This window comes from Plodia interpunctella, chromosome 7 (assembly GCF_027563975.2).
Source record: "Plodia interpunctella isolate USDA-ARS_2022_Savannah chromosome 7, ilPloInte3.2, whole genome shotgun sequence".
NCBI classification, from domain to species: domain Eukaryota; kingdom Metazoa; phylum Arthropoda; class Insecta; order Lepidoptera; family Pyralidae; genus Plodia; species Plodia interpunctella.
In genome coordinates this window covers 7,919,322-7,935,361 of record NC_071300.1, presented here as the reverse complement: position 1 = coordinate 7,935,361, position 16,040 = coordinate 7,919,322, and the positions used below count along the sequence as shown (strand labels likewise).

Sequence of the window (16,040 nt, the reverse complement as noted above, 5' to 3'; positions counted from 1 at the left end):
AGATTAAGCTGTTCCTCCATTGCCCCACAGATTACATGTTATTAGCAAATAGTACCAAACGGGTGTTAAGTTTTCTGTAAGTTTAAACGGCCAGTGCCAAGATATGCATAGCAGGAAATTGTACAAAGTAGGATTACCCGCTATTAGCTGCTTATTTCATGCACTTCTTTTTATATTGCATATATAATATATTGACAATTCTAAGAGATTACTCGGATCTTCGTATTCTAAAATATAACTCGTAAAAGTAAAATTACTATAGTAAAACATGCTAAGAAGAGAGGATTGTCTCCAAGTAATTGCCCAAGGGAGATGAAAAGACTAATAACAGAATTAAAAATATACCCAAAGCCCGTTGCAGTCAATGAAATATGAATTCGTTTAACCAAGGTACACATCGTAAAAGGCGCAGTTTATCATCGAAAGCCGCATCAGTATTTATTCCCGCTGTAAAAGTCCCCGGCAATCAAGTTTGAAATGTCTTAAAGCCGTCGTAAAATTGAACAACTTAAGAAGGCGAGTTACGAGGGCGTTGTGGTCAGACAATGGTTGGTTTTTTCTGTGTTAGTCACAGGGGCCTCAAATTCTTAAGTCAGGAAGGGTGACTCATCAGAATTGGCGGGTCGCGGGGTCACGGATCGACGAATAAGGACTGCATTTGACCGCGACGTAACGCGTTCTGCCCGTCTGAAGAAAGCACTTCAGCTAACGGGCATGTTTAATACAAATGATTTTGACTCAGTCTAAAGTTATTGATTTCTCTACAATACAGTAATAGGTTGTTAGTTCATTATTTTGGAAAGGCAATTCCATTGCTATGCTAATATTCAAAGTAATTGAAGTAAACATCAGTTTCTATTATTTTCTACGTATGAAAATGACAAATATAATAATACAATATCTGTGCAAAAATGTATCTATGTATCCCTAAGATCACATGAGTTACCAGCTCATGAAATAAGATTGAGACCCAGTAATTTCAATGTCCCGGTTCAGCTGCAGGCAGAGACCTCTAGTTTCTATTAGTCAGTGAATAGTTTAGCTAGTTCTCGCTAGTTAGTTAAACTAGCAGATTAGTTGTCCATCGAATAATATTCCGCTTGAGACACACTTGAACCCACAAAGCCCCAGCCCGCCCACGTCTGGACTTAATTAAATCAAAAATTAACATCAGCAATTAGAAGGCGAGCTCACAATAGGCTCTGTATGATAATATTTCATTTAGTACATTAACGTCAAGAGCGTCGCTAGACACTGAGTTTGAGAAGACTGTGATCTTTAAGGAACTGATTTAGTAAAGTAATTTATATACAAATCCAGGAGATGGAATCATTAGTATTAAAATCTGACGCAAAAAGCAACTGTGTGTAATTTGCAATTAAAACTGATGAATAGAAACCACTCCATAACTTTTTCTCTATCACCAAACAAAAACCTTTTACTCAACGCCAAGAAACGTGCAGCAACAATGAAAACTTATTTGCTCGATATTGGCAGAAAAACAGGCGATCTGATTATGAAGAATGGATTCCAGCTGAAACTGTCTTATTAGTTGCAAACAAAAAGTTGAGAAGTCAATGAAGCATGGTGTCGCATGCCGCCTTATTGTGGTGCGAGTGTGTCCAAACGTTCAACAGAGCGCGTAATATGCTCTAAACAAGGGCCGGCCGTGGGGTCGCCAGGGTACTTCGAAATACAATGTTCAGAAACACCAGATCACCACGCCTAATAAACTTTATGCGTCAACAAATCACGCCTATAAATCGACTTACTAAACAAAGCTGAACCGAAATAGGAATTGACCTATTAAAATGCATTCACAAGCTTGTTATAATGTTGGAGAGCGCGTCAAAGTGCCTGAAGTACTCAAGAGTTGAGTAAAAAGAAGACGTTTTAATTACTAATGTAACATCTATAGCAAAGTTCCTAATTAAACCAAATAATAAACCTGTGTATGGTATTTCGATATGGACATTGTATATGTATTCATAGTTAATTATAGTGTAGAAATGATTGACGTTAAATGAAGAATACATTACTACCCAATCAGCGAGAAATTTAGTGCCCAATAAACGATGGCAATCTGGAATATAAAAGATATTTTCACCTTCGGTTCACACAAGTTCATAAAGATTACGATGGAGTCTTGATAGCATTTAAAGATGACAAACGAAAGTCTACATATAATATATTAACGGGATTTCGCACCTAACATTTTCGGATAAAAACGGTTAGTGTACACCGACCCTAATATGACTTTATAAAAACTACATAGTGGGGCTAGTGTGATTGTTGAGAAACTGCATCCACTCTCACAACTACACACCACAAATATTCCAGTCTGGCTGCGACTGCGACCAATGCATCTGCAAGGTTGTTGAAACGTCAGCAACATTAAACAAAAAAAGTTCATGCAAAGTCTCGTTAATCATATCCTACTAATATTATAAACGCGAAAGTTTGTGAGGATGTATTGTATATACTATATACGTGCAAGAGCTACAACATGTTTGTAACTCTTGTACGTAAAATGTCACAGTCTCACAATTCATTTAAAAGTGAAGACAAGATTAAACATAGAATGATACTAACCCGCCAATTATTTCAAGATTAGACTACTTAAAGCTTCCGTCAAAGAGACATTACATGGAAAATGATAGCGCGTTTCCGGACACACACGACGATTGGATCCAAAAATTGTCGTAATATTATATGGACATATAATGACCTAATCAAATGTGATATTGAATCCAACGATACAAGATTTTCTAATAATATCCGCTGTTTATAAGCGGTACACAGTAGGAACACGTGCATTCATGGCAGTCTTTATGTCAGTTATATAGAAGATAAACTGCAAGAGTTCCGCCTGCGCGGTACGGTCACAAATAGTACCTAGTAGGTTTGTAGGGAATAAATGACTGACTATGCCACTCCCGCCTGGCCCAGGCAGAATTGGCAAACCATGGAATGGCTTGATCCAGTCAAGGTTGACATGCGTGCCAATGGTATATGACAACAAGAGATGCCGACGACCGTGCGAAGTGGAGATGAAAAAGTAGGAAAGCGAGTTCTGGCTTCCGACGCTCATCGGCTGAAGAAGAAACCGGGAATTCGCTCAGATGAGAGAGAAAGAGTAGGAAATTGGACCCTGGGCTCCGATGGCCAAACTGGAAAAAAGCTAAGATGATAGAAAGACAACCACTATTTATAAGCCAGCTTTCGATATATGTTAGGACGATTTGTCCAGAATTAATCAACTGGAAAGAAAATGAAGCAATTTCCTTTCTTAGTTCACCTTGTGTCTCCACTCTAGTGAATGCAGACTATAAAGTCTGCAGTCAGCTATCGAAAGATAATTGTATAATGACTATTTGATTTACTATTACTAGCCACAATTTAAATTACGTCAATTGAAAGGTTTGTGGAATAAGACAAAGACAATTAAACCGTGACCCATGACGAGCTCACAACTGCTTATTAGAGATGCAATAAAAATGGCCCACGAACTAAACCGGATGAGACTTCGTGGGACCCCGGCATAGTCGAGATAGAGACGGACGTATTTCGTGTTACGATTTAATTGATAGATAAGTGGAAAGTATGCCGTTAGTACGGACTACCGAAATTTTACACCTACTTACGCTTTTTGCGGGATTTTTTTTTATAGTTACAGATAGCATAGTTAACAACAATTAATAGTACGATACCATATAAGTATATATGAGCCGGGTTTTTTTTAATGAATTGATACTAGATAGAACTACGCAAGTAGATGGTATTAGAAGTTTGGAAGTAGAATAGTCGAGTTCCTTAAAAAATTTAAGGAGAGTTATATTGAGTAGGACACTTGGAAGTAGAATAGTCAATATTTTACAGCCTATTATCATTATAGGTGTTATCTTTCTTATCAAAAGCACGAACCTCGTAATCATAACCGTAATCGTAACAATGTAAACTAGGCAAGTGTACAAAAACGCTCCGAGCTTGGCTATTATTCACTTTACCAACAATACAGTATGTATGTATATACTATACTTAGTATAGACTAGGACTACATTTACGACTTAAACATAGGTTATATTGAAGAAAGATATATATGTATAGCGACTTGAAAGTACTGTCGCGTCTCTGAGAATGATTTCAGAAAAATTATATGTTATAATTATATAAGTGTTCATGAAATATATACGTAAGCGCACCAATAAACTCATTTTCAATATTTTATTAAAATAGCTATTAACTTAATTATTTTAACATTACGCGATAGAATATCGACACGTACGTATCGACGTAACGCACCCACATTTAAAGTCAAGAACGCACATGAATTACAATAATCTAAATAGCAAACGTTTACGGTTTAATAACAAAAACATAAATATAAAAAAAAAATTAAGCAAACATTATGACATAAGCAGGAAAACAGTCGCGCACTAGCATTATCTCAATGCCAGTGGCACAGTAACACAGTGATTATCTACGAGCGGGAGTGTGACCACGTAGCATGTAGAATTTAACCTAAAATTATGAAGTGTTATAAAAATCGATGATAGCGAAAGTAAAAATGAGATTTACAATGAATTCGCCGGCGACTACGCTCCAGCTGGTGTCCTTTTTGGTAAGTTTGTTCAAAGAAGTTGTTTACATAACAACTATATGATGTCTAGAGATAGGGAAATCTTCGTGTGATTTGATATTTCATGGTTCATTATGGTCTGTTCATTAAGGTCTGCACTTATACGTGAAAGAGTTTCAAGGATGCAACAGCCATGACCACGACAAATAACATCACTGCTGAAAATATCAGCCTGGACAGCCCAGGAAGACCAAGAGCTATTTATGAAGCATATAAGGAAAAGTGAGCGTTGTCAAGAAGTGAAACAAATTGCAATAGAAAATAATAAATCCAAGGACCTCCTTGTATATTACTAACAAGACCTATTTATATACATAATCATATAAATTTATACATTTATTTTTATATCTACTGACTGCATGTGATTGTGTTGAACTGCTATGTGAGAATCCACATGGTCATTCATCTCATGGAAATGGTTTTTTTACAGGACATGATATGCATTGGCTTATTAATGCCGCAGCTTGGAAGTCAAGCTATTAAGCTTGGAGCCTCACAAGTATTTATAGGAACAATGGGGGCACTGTACTCTGGATTCCAACTGATTTCAGAACCAATGATAGTAGGTACATATATCCCGACTTTTTAAATAAAATATGATAACAATTCAGAGCATGGGTTTAAGAAATAAGAAGCCAAAAAAGTACAGTGTATTACACAAGTGTAGCGAATATTGCAACAGACGTATTGATAAAACTGAGACCTATATCACATATCATGTCTATCTATCACGTCTACTGCAAATCTTATCTTCGATCGCATTCATTATCCACATTAAAATTTGTCAGTATTAGACAAATTACCACAGTAATTTTTACAGAGGATGGATAGATAAGAAAGACTAGATATAAGTTTGTTTTTCTAACAGCTTCTATATTGTTCACCTTTCCTACTCACTCTAACTCAAATCACATCCGATGCAAGACTCAACATGAGATTGCCATTTGAACTACGAATATTCAATCAAATGGCCCATCTGATTGGAATTATAGCAAGACATAACAATTCACATATTTGATGTTTGTTTAAAAAAAAACAAATCATAAATGTGGATGTCATTTTTATGTGCTTTTTATTATGATTACAGGGCAGCTTGAGCGACTTAAAAGGTAGAAAGCCTATACTGCTACTAAGTTTAGTACTTTGTGGGTCCGCATACTTGGCACTGGGATTGACGACATCTATAATTATGTTCTTCGTCATACGATGTGTTTTGGGTAAGTTTTTATTAATGTAGCACACGTGGATTAACAGATCCACAATCTCACTTCGCGTTTTATTATATTTATTGATTGGTTTTTATGCCCGTAAAACTTATCATTGAAATTGTGACAAACTGGCATGTAAAATAAGTTTCACAAAGACGATCAATCAATCATATTATTTTTCAAATCAAAAATCTACGAATCAATACAGTTATATGCAACAAGAATAATTTACAGTCGAGAGTCAATTCAATAGACAAGATTTAGATTTAGATAAAATAAACAGACTACGAGTAATAAAATAACTTTTCCCGTTGAAAAAGCTACTCAATGATTAATTAATCCATACGGTTGTAAATTAATTAGTTTACTTAATGTCAAAAGTAAGTGTAATATAAATGTAACAAAATTCTAGGTTTGATGAAACAAACGCAACTGTTGATAAAAGCCTTAGCACCTGATTACGAGAAAGAACCTGACCAACAAGCTGTGGTCTTCGGAAGACTAGCCACTCTCTCAGGAATCAGTTTCGCCATAGGACCCGTGCTAGGGGGACATATCATGGAAGCATTCCCAGAAGCTGGTTTCACTATAATAACTGTTATTATATGGGTTATCTATTCAACCAATGCAGGTAACATTCAAACTAAGATTACAAAAAAATATTAGTAAATTTTAGTGGATGCAGCGGTTAATTTTCTTTTTGTTTCAGGTTTAATAAAAAGCTTGCCAGAAATAAAGAAAAGTAAAGAAAACAAAAGAAACGGAACTATTGACAGTGTATCACCAAAACTAATTGAATCATTGACAGACAGCGTCAAACAGTCTATAGATCAATTCTACAAAGTAGACTGGACCGTGTATTGGGACGTCTTCATATTCAAGTTGACCATATCTTTCTGCATGGGAATGTACTTTAGCAACTATGCTATCTTTCTAAAAACAAAACACGAGGCACCACCTATGTATTTAGGTTACATTGTATCACTCCAGGGTGTGATTGGTGCTATTGGCTCTTATTTCATTGGACACATCAATAAATTGTACGCGGACGATGTAGATTATTCGCAAAGGGTCTGTCACATATTTTTAGCACTAACTGTATCGTTACTCGGTATGGCAGTTGCTCCATCTATTTACGTATACGTTTTGTTTGTAATACCATTTGCGCTGTCCAGCGCTGTAAGTAGGATAGTAGGTCTAGAAATAATTATGAGTAAAGGTGATAGTGAACGCAGAGGCTCTGTTATTGGCGCCATGGGCACACTAAGGTCTTTATCTGGAGTGGTAACTCCATTATTAGCAGGTTTTATAGGCCAGTATTTAGGAATCACTTATACACTTTTAATAGCAGCCTTTATTACCTCTATCGGTGTGGTAAATAGTTACAAATTCAAATCTCAAAATGTATCTGTAAGGCCAAAGGAAGATTAGAAAATATATTATTCCACTTATTTATTAACATATGTCGTTATTTTTTCTTTAACCCTTTACATTATCTTGATTTGATGCGTGGAATACCCGGCTATCTTCTACTACTATAACATAACTAAAATTATTTCTGGTTTTTAATTAACATAATAAATATCGGTATATGATTTTATACCAGAAAATGTCATTGCTTATACGAATTTAATTGTGTGTGTTTAGTTCGTATGCTCATTCAATGATCATTAAGTAGACCACCATCAAGCCATAAACCAATCGCGATATAAGACTTGTATAAAATGGAGTAATTACAGGAATACATTACGCAGGTGGGTATAAAGGGCGTGCTCTGGGTTCCCACGGTTCCTTCCGGGCCCGGCGACCCGTGACGCTACCGTCTTGGGGCCCCGAGCGCCTCTCATTGTTACACAGGTGAAATGGGAAATTATCTAGTGTGAGATAGAAAATTTGAATATGCAAATATTATTAACCTTTAGTAGATGGACGAAGTAAATATTGTTCAAAGAGAAGAGTTTCATAAAATGTTAAGTATAGATGTAATATTAGGAGACTACGTTGTCATATTATTAAATCAACCAAATGGCAAAGCAGCCAAACCATGATAGTAGCTATCAAGAACAATTTAGCAAATGATATTATTGCACCTTAATTGAAAAAGTAGACAAAAACAATTAGTGCTTTCCTTCGCTAATACATAAAACTTATTTTTGAGCAGTACAATCATATTACTATAACAGATCCGGTTGGCAACTAAGATTTGGCACGGATTTACGATTGAAGTTGGCTTATTTACATCTTTATAAAATAAAACTCAAAGGAGGCGTTGGAATAAGTTCACCAGGCCTCCTTTTGTACAAGTCCGACCAACCAAGCCTGACGACTGTGTTCTGCAATTATCTTGTTATAATGGGCCAGAATAAAGCGAGCAGATATAATGCATAGGCAAATATCGGATAATTATTGGTTACTTTTTCAACGAATCTCTGACTGGAAGTAAAGCAAATAAATGAAGATTTTACAAAGATGTTAATAGAGGTTCGTGCGATAACAAACAAATGAGCAATGATGAGGAATAAAGTAAGTACTGGGAATCGTATTGAAATCATTCATTCATGAACGAGATCTATGCCAGAAGAAAGGTAAGATAATATGAGCTATCCTCAACGAAAATGTATTGAAGTAATTCGGTGCACACTCACTTCCCTCCAGAGATCAATATCAACTAAACAGTGACTTTCAAAGATATTACCTTCACACATAAACAATTTAATAGTGATAAAATTAATGAAACGAAGATTAGAAAGAAAAATATGAAGTTAAAATTAAATGTAAGCTAAGTACTTAAAATTAAATGTAAATTATATTGATAACTATTTAGACAACGCGCTGTCCAATTAAGTATTTAAGGGCAGAAAATGTCTATTTTACATTGTACTTGTGACGGAACTAACTTCAAATCGCGCACAAACATAAAACATAACATACTTAGTCTAGTATTAAAAATAGAAATAAAATAGCACAAAGACACAAATTGACCGTATTGTTTTTATAGTTTCAAAGAAATTAAATCGAAAACATAACAAGAGTCATTAAAACAGTAAACCAACTGGTTAGTGGCCATCAATATTTATTGTAAGTGGAATGATCGATGAAAAAGCATCTCGATGTCTGGCGGGGAAGGAAATGGTGGACATCGGCGCGGGCGCAGCACACGACGGAATGCGGCGTTGGACAGGTGCCTCACTAAAAACTGCTTCGATGTTGACTTTAATAGCTACTGTAAAACTAGACAGTAACCAACAATGTATTCAATGGCAGAATATCAAAAACTGCAAGTTTAATGATGATTATTCAAAACTTAAGTAAAGTGTTAGTTGTATCGAGCTTTTACAGATAAAAAAATGCTGATCATGTCATTCATTCAGCTTCATTGCTTGATTGTTGAAAATGGCAATAATATTTTAGAACCTTTTTTGCAGCTTTTAATAACAATTAATTCATAAAGCTTCTATATGTTAATAGCCGATCCGTCACCATCCGATAATTTCAATAAAACCAACGTCATCTGCATAGAGATTGTTTTTTAATTGCTTAAAGAAGTGCACCTTTAGCCTAGGCATCATGTTATTAATGTTAATTGCTCTGTTGACATTTAATTATAATTTCCGTGGCACGAGCCTAGCCATGGTTATTGTGGACAAGTTGTGTGAAATATTGACTGGAATCGACAGCTGCCGCTGAAACAGGTGTTTTACAGACTAATTCTAGCCTTACATGGAGGTATTGGATGCTAAATTGCAAATAAATGTACACCCTTAAATAAAATTCAATGAAGTTGTTAATTCGATTGTAAATTTTATAGACCCCATAAACATTTGTACCTATTGTTAAAAAAAAATTACAGCACTGGCTGGTAATTGTCATAAATTAATCAACTGTAAAAAAAAGAAAGAGCATGGAAAATTTAAAAGAGAACTGTATGATAAAAATAAAATTGGCACATGTATTAACAATCTGCCATACTAAGTCATCTTGCATATACCTCTATACTTTGGTAATAAGATCGAGTTTATTTACATTCACAATATGGGTAGAAGGATTAGCTGTTGACCTGTTGTTAATAGATATTTTTCTGAAATTATGTTATATATGTTGTCACGTGTTCGTAAATCAAGTAGTCATCTAATTTAAATGTGTTTAGTGGCTACAAGTATTTTTATAGCTAAGGTAAAGATGTTCCCACCAATAAATCTAAATAAATATATCACGAAACCACGATCATGTTGGTATGTGACGCGACACCAACTGATAATCCATATTCAACAGAAGGCTGTCACGCAGTTTTACTCCATACGTGTGCCACATTATAATAAAACAATATCTTTTTTATCTTTGATAATTATCCCACTTCTATTCTGTATACCCATTTGGTAACTCAATCAGAATTCAATGTCGGATGTTTTGGTATTTAAATAACCTGATATACCATAAAGTCGTATTTATTTAGCTATCACAATAACATTACTAGCTAATTACAAAATTTTACTACTTAATATTCCGTAGGTCTGGTACTCCATATAGTGTGATAAGGAAGTAAAGGGTTATCAATATGTAAGCCCTAATAAGCGTTGGGCTAGAAATGCAATCTGTTCTTAAGTCATAACGTCTAACTTCAACCTTACAAAATATAGCCTGTCATGGGGGTGAAATATATGTAATATATGCTTTAAATAACAGTGAGTGAAAACAATGTCTCGTAAGTACATATAGTAGTTTTATTCAATCAAAAGCATTGTTCAATGATACGACAATGTATCTGGTTTGGATCATTATGGACATTTACGTAAAAGAACAGTTTGACAATAAATGATTTCTGATTTCATGGCACATAATATAGGAACCTCAATTTTTTCGTCCTCATGAAATGCGAATGCGAAGAAAGGTAAAAGTGCTCAATGATTAGATCAGATCTATCTAGTATGAGAACAATAAATGGTGGTTGATAAATATGTTATCTTTAGTTTATAGTTCAATTAAAATCATTATTTGAATATTGAAAATGTAAATAGTAATATATTTGATACATCATTTCAAATTCTAATTCAAATAAACAATGCTAAATATGAAAAAAATTACTGCAAAGAACTTAAAAGAGCATACTATGCAAAACACGATGAAAAAGAATATATTCAAATTTAGAGGACATTAAGTAATCTTTCATAAAAAAGAGGTTTTATTACTGGAGCCTGTTAAAGAGTGTTATAAACAAGTGCTGGACGAAGACTTGAGTAGCATCGGCGATGGTATATTATAGAAAATAGCTTGTGTAAGCATTGGACACACGTGCACCTGTTCAAAGAGAATAGTTTGGATACAAGACGCCAGCACAAAGTAAACAAGCTGTAGAATAGAATCACCCGGTGGGCTTCTCTAGTGCATTAAGTATATAAGTCACTTTAGCTATACAAAAAATATTACATTATTTATGTTAGAAAGAAGTAATATAAGTTACACCGTTAGCTTTTATTTTTTTACAGCATAAAGAAAACCATTTACAAGTATAATTCCCTTTGACGATAACCACGGTATTGGTCTTTTACGAGCCTAGCTCTCTCTCTTATAGACTTTTGAGACACGCGTGAAGGAAAGAGACATACCTAGATATTTAGTATATCTAGGTATCTTTCCTTCACGCGTAAATGTGAATTCAGACAGGTAAAGTTGCACTTGTGTAGAAACATGAAGCGACGACGACTATACAAAGCTCAGATTACTAGTAGTCATAACATAATATAATAATACAGAAACGATTAAAATATCAATAAAGTTCGTCGCCCTCACATATCGGGTTTCAGCTCATTTTTAGAGACCACGTTACTTAATTTTCTGCTAAGTTTTTATGTTCGTTGCTTTCAAGAAGAGATTTGGTAACAAGATTCGGTTAAATTGTCCTCAGGCTTTTTGAATTTTCTGCTAAAGTTTTGAAGAAACATTTTTATAAATTCATTTATATAGAATAAAGGGTCTGATGCTTAAAGAGATTTGTTGTCTCAGAAGAGATTTGAAGCACTCAATCTAATGCATAATATTATTTTTCTCAATATAAATAATAACATCTAGCTAAGTATTTTCTCACTGTGGCAAAATGTTGTGATTTTTCGCGGGATGTCACGCTAAATCATAAACAACGAACAATGATTTCTTTGCATAACCAATTTCGAAATGAGCGATTACATTTCTCTAAACACAATCGCCGAAGGAAATTGTTCTTTGGCGATAATGAATGCGCTTGAAGCGGTTAAATGCATTCTATTGTTTGTCAGACTAAATAAGGCTAGTAATGCTAAAGTACTAAATAAATAGACACCAATGTCTGATTTTCTATTATTTCTAATAAAGGCGTATTTGAATGAAATATCAGTGATTAAGATGAAACAGCAAATTTCATTTGTATCCCGAAATTATTGGTTTAGAAAGATTCAATTTGAGAAACAGTTGGCTAATAATCTTCAGGAAACTGGAAAGACGTTACAACATTTAAGCTTTAGAGCACAAAGAAAAGATAAGGCTTTAGTAAACAATGGAGCAAGTTTGTGGACATTATCACAGGTAACCGCGCGGGGTGATGAACTCTGCCAGAGATAAACCAAAGAGTTTCAATTTCTTCCAGGTATTTTTAACTCGATGGGAAGTTCAACGATCGCTTAAGCTTAATCCAATTGTCCATTACTCTGGTACAAAGTGCCAAAACAATGAAGAGTTTTTATTTCTATTAGCCAGAAAGATTAATAGGGATATCGCGTGCTCCAATTATTAAAGCTATGTACCTTTTATGGGAACAACAGCTATTAAACCAAAACTGTTAATGTCAGTGGCTATCAAGTTCACACGATGCTTGGCTGGTTATAATACTCTTTGCATTAATGTATATCCCATTAAGTAGTGCAAGCCAAACTATTGCAGTATACAGTCCGCGCCACGAAAAAAGTCCTGCGACAATATGTGGAACTATCAATAAAAGATCGGCCACGTTGTTGTTGTGAGTGACTGTAGAGCCGCGTCTGCGACACTTCTTTCGTGGCACGGACTACAGCAACGCTTTTGTTTTTTCGAGAGGCTTGTAATTTTTCGAAAAGGAATCTATTTTAGAATATATCCACCGTGTGAACAAACAAAAACAAACAAAATCTAAGGATTTTGTTTGTTCACTTGCTTGAAAAGCCAACTATAAATATAAATTACGTTGATTTAAATAATACATCAGAGTGTGATTGAGTAAAAACGCATTATGCACAATTGAAAAACAAGGTGCGTTCAGATGCAAATTATATAGAGGCATAGATGAAAAGGTTCCCGATGACTCGGCGACATCAGTTCATCACACAGACATTCACATCACCACAAGTAATGAGACTGCAGAATGAACGATAATATTGGAACATCATTACATTATTTTCTTGGAGATTTTGAGTATGTTCTGTCAACACAGGAAGTTCTAAAGAAAAGTATGTATGTGTTTTAACTTGACAAATGATGCCTTAAAGAGTGGAGAAAATCGTGGTTACTTATATATCTAGTAAAGTCTTGGGTTCCGACGTTAAGTGACGGGGAAGAAATCTAGAAAACGCTCAAATGCGAGTACTAAAAAGTAAGTACTATCAGTATATTGTCCACACTATAGCATCTTTACTTATAGGAGTCATGTACGTTCTATTTGTCCTCTAATGTCTCTTCAACACATAGTCTAAGATCTTTCGACGTACATTGGAGTTATAGGTCAGTGTCAACGCAAGGAAAAACTAAGCAATGTACGTCAAAATTACAACAAAGGACAGCTATCTTGACTAATGTGCAGCATCTCTATCTATCCTGGCTCGTGCCACGACTCTTCACGGGTTATTCTTTTAGCTACGCGTCCTGGTTGTTAAGGATTTCATGGGACAATCACACTTCCCTGCAAATATGACGAAACGCGACGTAATGCTATTCAAATCGTAAGAACAACGAAGCGAGACCAATCGGAAATACGATATGAAAAGCAACGGATTTAACACGGTGCACAGGTACCGTGTATGTAGGACATTATTTTTGCATATTTCAAACTGAGATTCGCAAAAAAATGTTTCTTATTACTTTCGAATAAAAGAAGAACATTATTACAAAATAAAAGACTTGATATTATTAATATAACTATCGTAATGAACCGCAGTAACGTCTTCACGAGACTTTGTTAAGACATCTAATTGAAGCTTAGTTCCAAAGAAACTAAAAAGCTGATATAATAACATATATAGATAGAATTTACAATTTTAATGACACATTAAGCGAAAACCTCGACATATGTAAAGAATTTGAAATAAGTTGTTACGACACCAATAAAGATACCGCTGCAAGCATTACACTACGGCTCAACAATGACATCATCTTTCAAAGAGTGGTTTTTTCTTTTTTTTTGGAAGCTGCCTCGTGTATCATGTGTCCAGGCATTTTGATGGGAGTTTGATGCGGCACCCACGGCATACGTCATTACAGCACTATGCCCAGAATGGCCGATCGTTTTTTATCCAACTACACACGACTTCGGTCTAGGGTTTCCAACTCTTGGATTTTGGGAAATCAAGTTGGAAATTTATGAAATAAAATCTCCAGTAGCATTTTAAAATAAAGAAATTGTACAGGAAATCAAAGTGGCGTAAATCCTAGTTTTAGTTTATATCGTAGATACGTTTTTGTTTTGTTTATCAGCATGTATTTATTCGGTGTAACAGTTTTATTGAGAAACTATAAAATAATATAGGAAAAGAAAATTATATAGCCCTCTGCCAGAAGCCTAAAAAAAAATAGAAAACTAGTCAACAAATTTCTCCCAACAAATTCAAGGTGGTAACCCTACGACCTAGTCGTAATTACCTCTATGTAAATTGGATCAGATTTATCAACCACGGACGAGCGTTGAGGAATTCTAATCACGTCTGACGCTGATATAATTTTTCAATTAATTTACTGGTGGTTTGTTAGTGGTAACGAGTTTTGAGTTTTGACTCAACATGTCGACATGAAAGGCATGAAAGGCCGTGTGAATTTGAGCATTGTTTATTGAAAGATATGCAAAAAAGTGAGCTCGTGTTAATGTGAACGAAGAAAGTTTGTAACTGCAAAAAATAAGTTGATGATTTATGAGTAATATCTTGATAAGATTTAGACATAATCAGCTCTATCAACAAAATCATTCACATTATACTTTTACGTTATTTTCTTCTTCAACTGAAGATGTTTGATAAAATTTTAGAGAAAAAATCTCGTAAATACCACAGGATTTATGTTGAGTATGTAAGATATGAATGGAAAGAAATAAATGTGTTTCATAGCGATGATATAAAACCCGAGGCCATTTTCTAAAATGGTTTGAAGTAACCATTTCAAATCTATATTATTTAAAAGCATGTTTAATCTAAACTTTATCTCGGTGAAAGCAACATTGATTTTTAACTATTTATTGGAACTAACGAACTTGAAAGCTCATAAACGCTTCTTCGGTTTAAATAGAAGATAGAAGTCACGTCAATACGACCCCTAATGGTAATAAGCAACCTGTATGGTCATCATGTGAATAGAATTAGAATGTGAACTTTACTACTGATAAGTTAAGGTTGGTTTCCGCTTGTATCAGTTTTCTACAACCAGTGTAAATGAGCACATACCGTTATGAAGATGCGTGTGTCACCAATAATACAAATTAAAGAAACTTAGAAAGGACTTTGATTGGTGGAATAAAGATGTAAGCAAGTTGTAGATCACAAATTTTAAAGGGACTATCTTCTCTCATCTCTTCCTCTTCCTCTTCCTCATTAATAAAGCTGGCAAGAACTGGATTGTATTGTGGCACCATCTTAATTAGTTTTCGCCATAGCTATATTAACCGAGAACGAGAGATCCTAAGTCTTGGTCTGCGATCTGCGATGTTACATATTCTCTCTCATTTATTGTCAAAAGTCAAAAGAACATTTACTCTTAAGTAAATGAGATTAATATATAGCAAAGTTCCAACGTCGAAGTTTTCTAGAATGCAATATCGAATGCAATATGAAAAATTCTTTAGAAATTTTCCGAAGATTTTCGTGCTCGTTTTGTAAGACACCCATTATCTTTCTGCACACTATCACTTTATGCCCATATTCTTTAGTGTCTTGACCATGTTTACCTTTGACCGTAAGAGTTAATATATAAGCACTCCGCTTCGTGTAAAT

The 16,040-nt window shown here is 34.7% G+C and overlaps 2 protein-coding genes across 4 annotated transcripts in view; one reads left to right on the top strand and one right to left on the bottom strand.

The window, feature by feature from the left end:
- ec (echinus) overlaps positions 1 to 16,040 on the bottom strand; it is a 76,731-nt gene that overhangs the window by 48,485 nt on the left and 12,206 nt on the right. The window lies entirely within an intron of this gene.
- On the top strand, positions 4,442 to 7,306 carry LOC128671139 (major facilitator superfamily domain-containing protein 9-like). Of its 2 annotated transcripts, XM_053747367.2 has the most exons (6): positions 4,442 to 4,621; positions 4,731 to 4,861; positions 5,070 to 5,201; positions 5,727 to 5,856; positions 6,260 to 6,478; positions 6,557 to 7,306. In XM_053747367.2, exons 3-6 carry the CDS (start codon positions 5,073 to 5,075, stop codon positions 7,276 to 7,278), a joined length of 1,200 nt encoding a protein of 399 aa, XP_053603342.1. In that variant the 5' UTR covers positions 4,442 to 4,621; positions 4,731 to 4,861; positions 5,070 to 5,072; the 3' UTR covers positions 7,279 to 7,306. The 2 variants fall into 2 exon arrangements, with proteins under 2 accessions (XP_053603342.1, XP_053603341.1); XM_053747366.2 differs by lacking the exon at positions 4,731 to 4,861 and having other exon boundaries at positions 4,443 to 4,621.

Bases quoted from the DNA above. Each gene is read 5' to 3' on its own strand.
- LOC128671139 (XM_053747366.2), top strand. From the start codon at position 4,550: ATGATAGCGAAAGTAAAAATGAGATTTACAATGAATTCGCCGGCGACT. The intron at 5,202-5,726 runs GTAGGTACATAT...TTATGATTACAG, and splicing joins TGATTTCAGAACCAATGATA to GGCAGCTTGAGCGACTTAAA. The intron at 5,857-6,259 runs GTAAGTTTTTAT...ACAAAATTCTAG, and splicing joins CGTCATACGATGTGTTTTGG to GTTTGATGAAACAAACGCAA.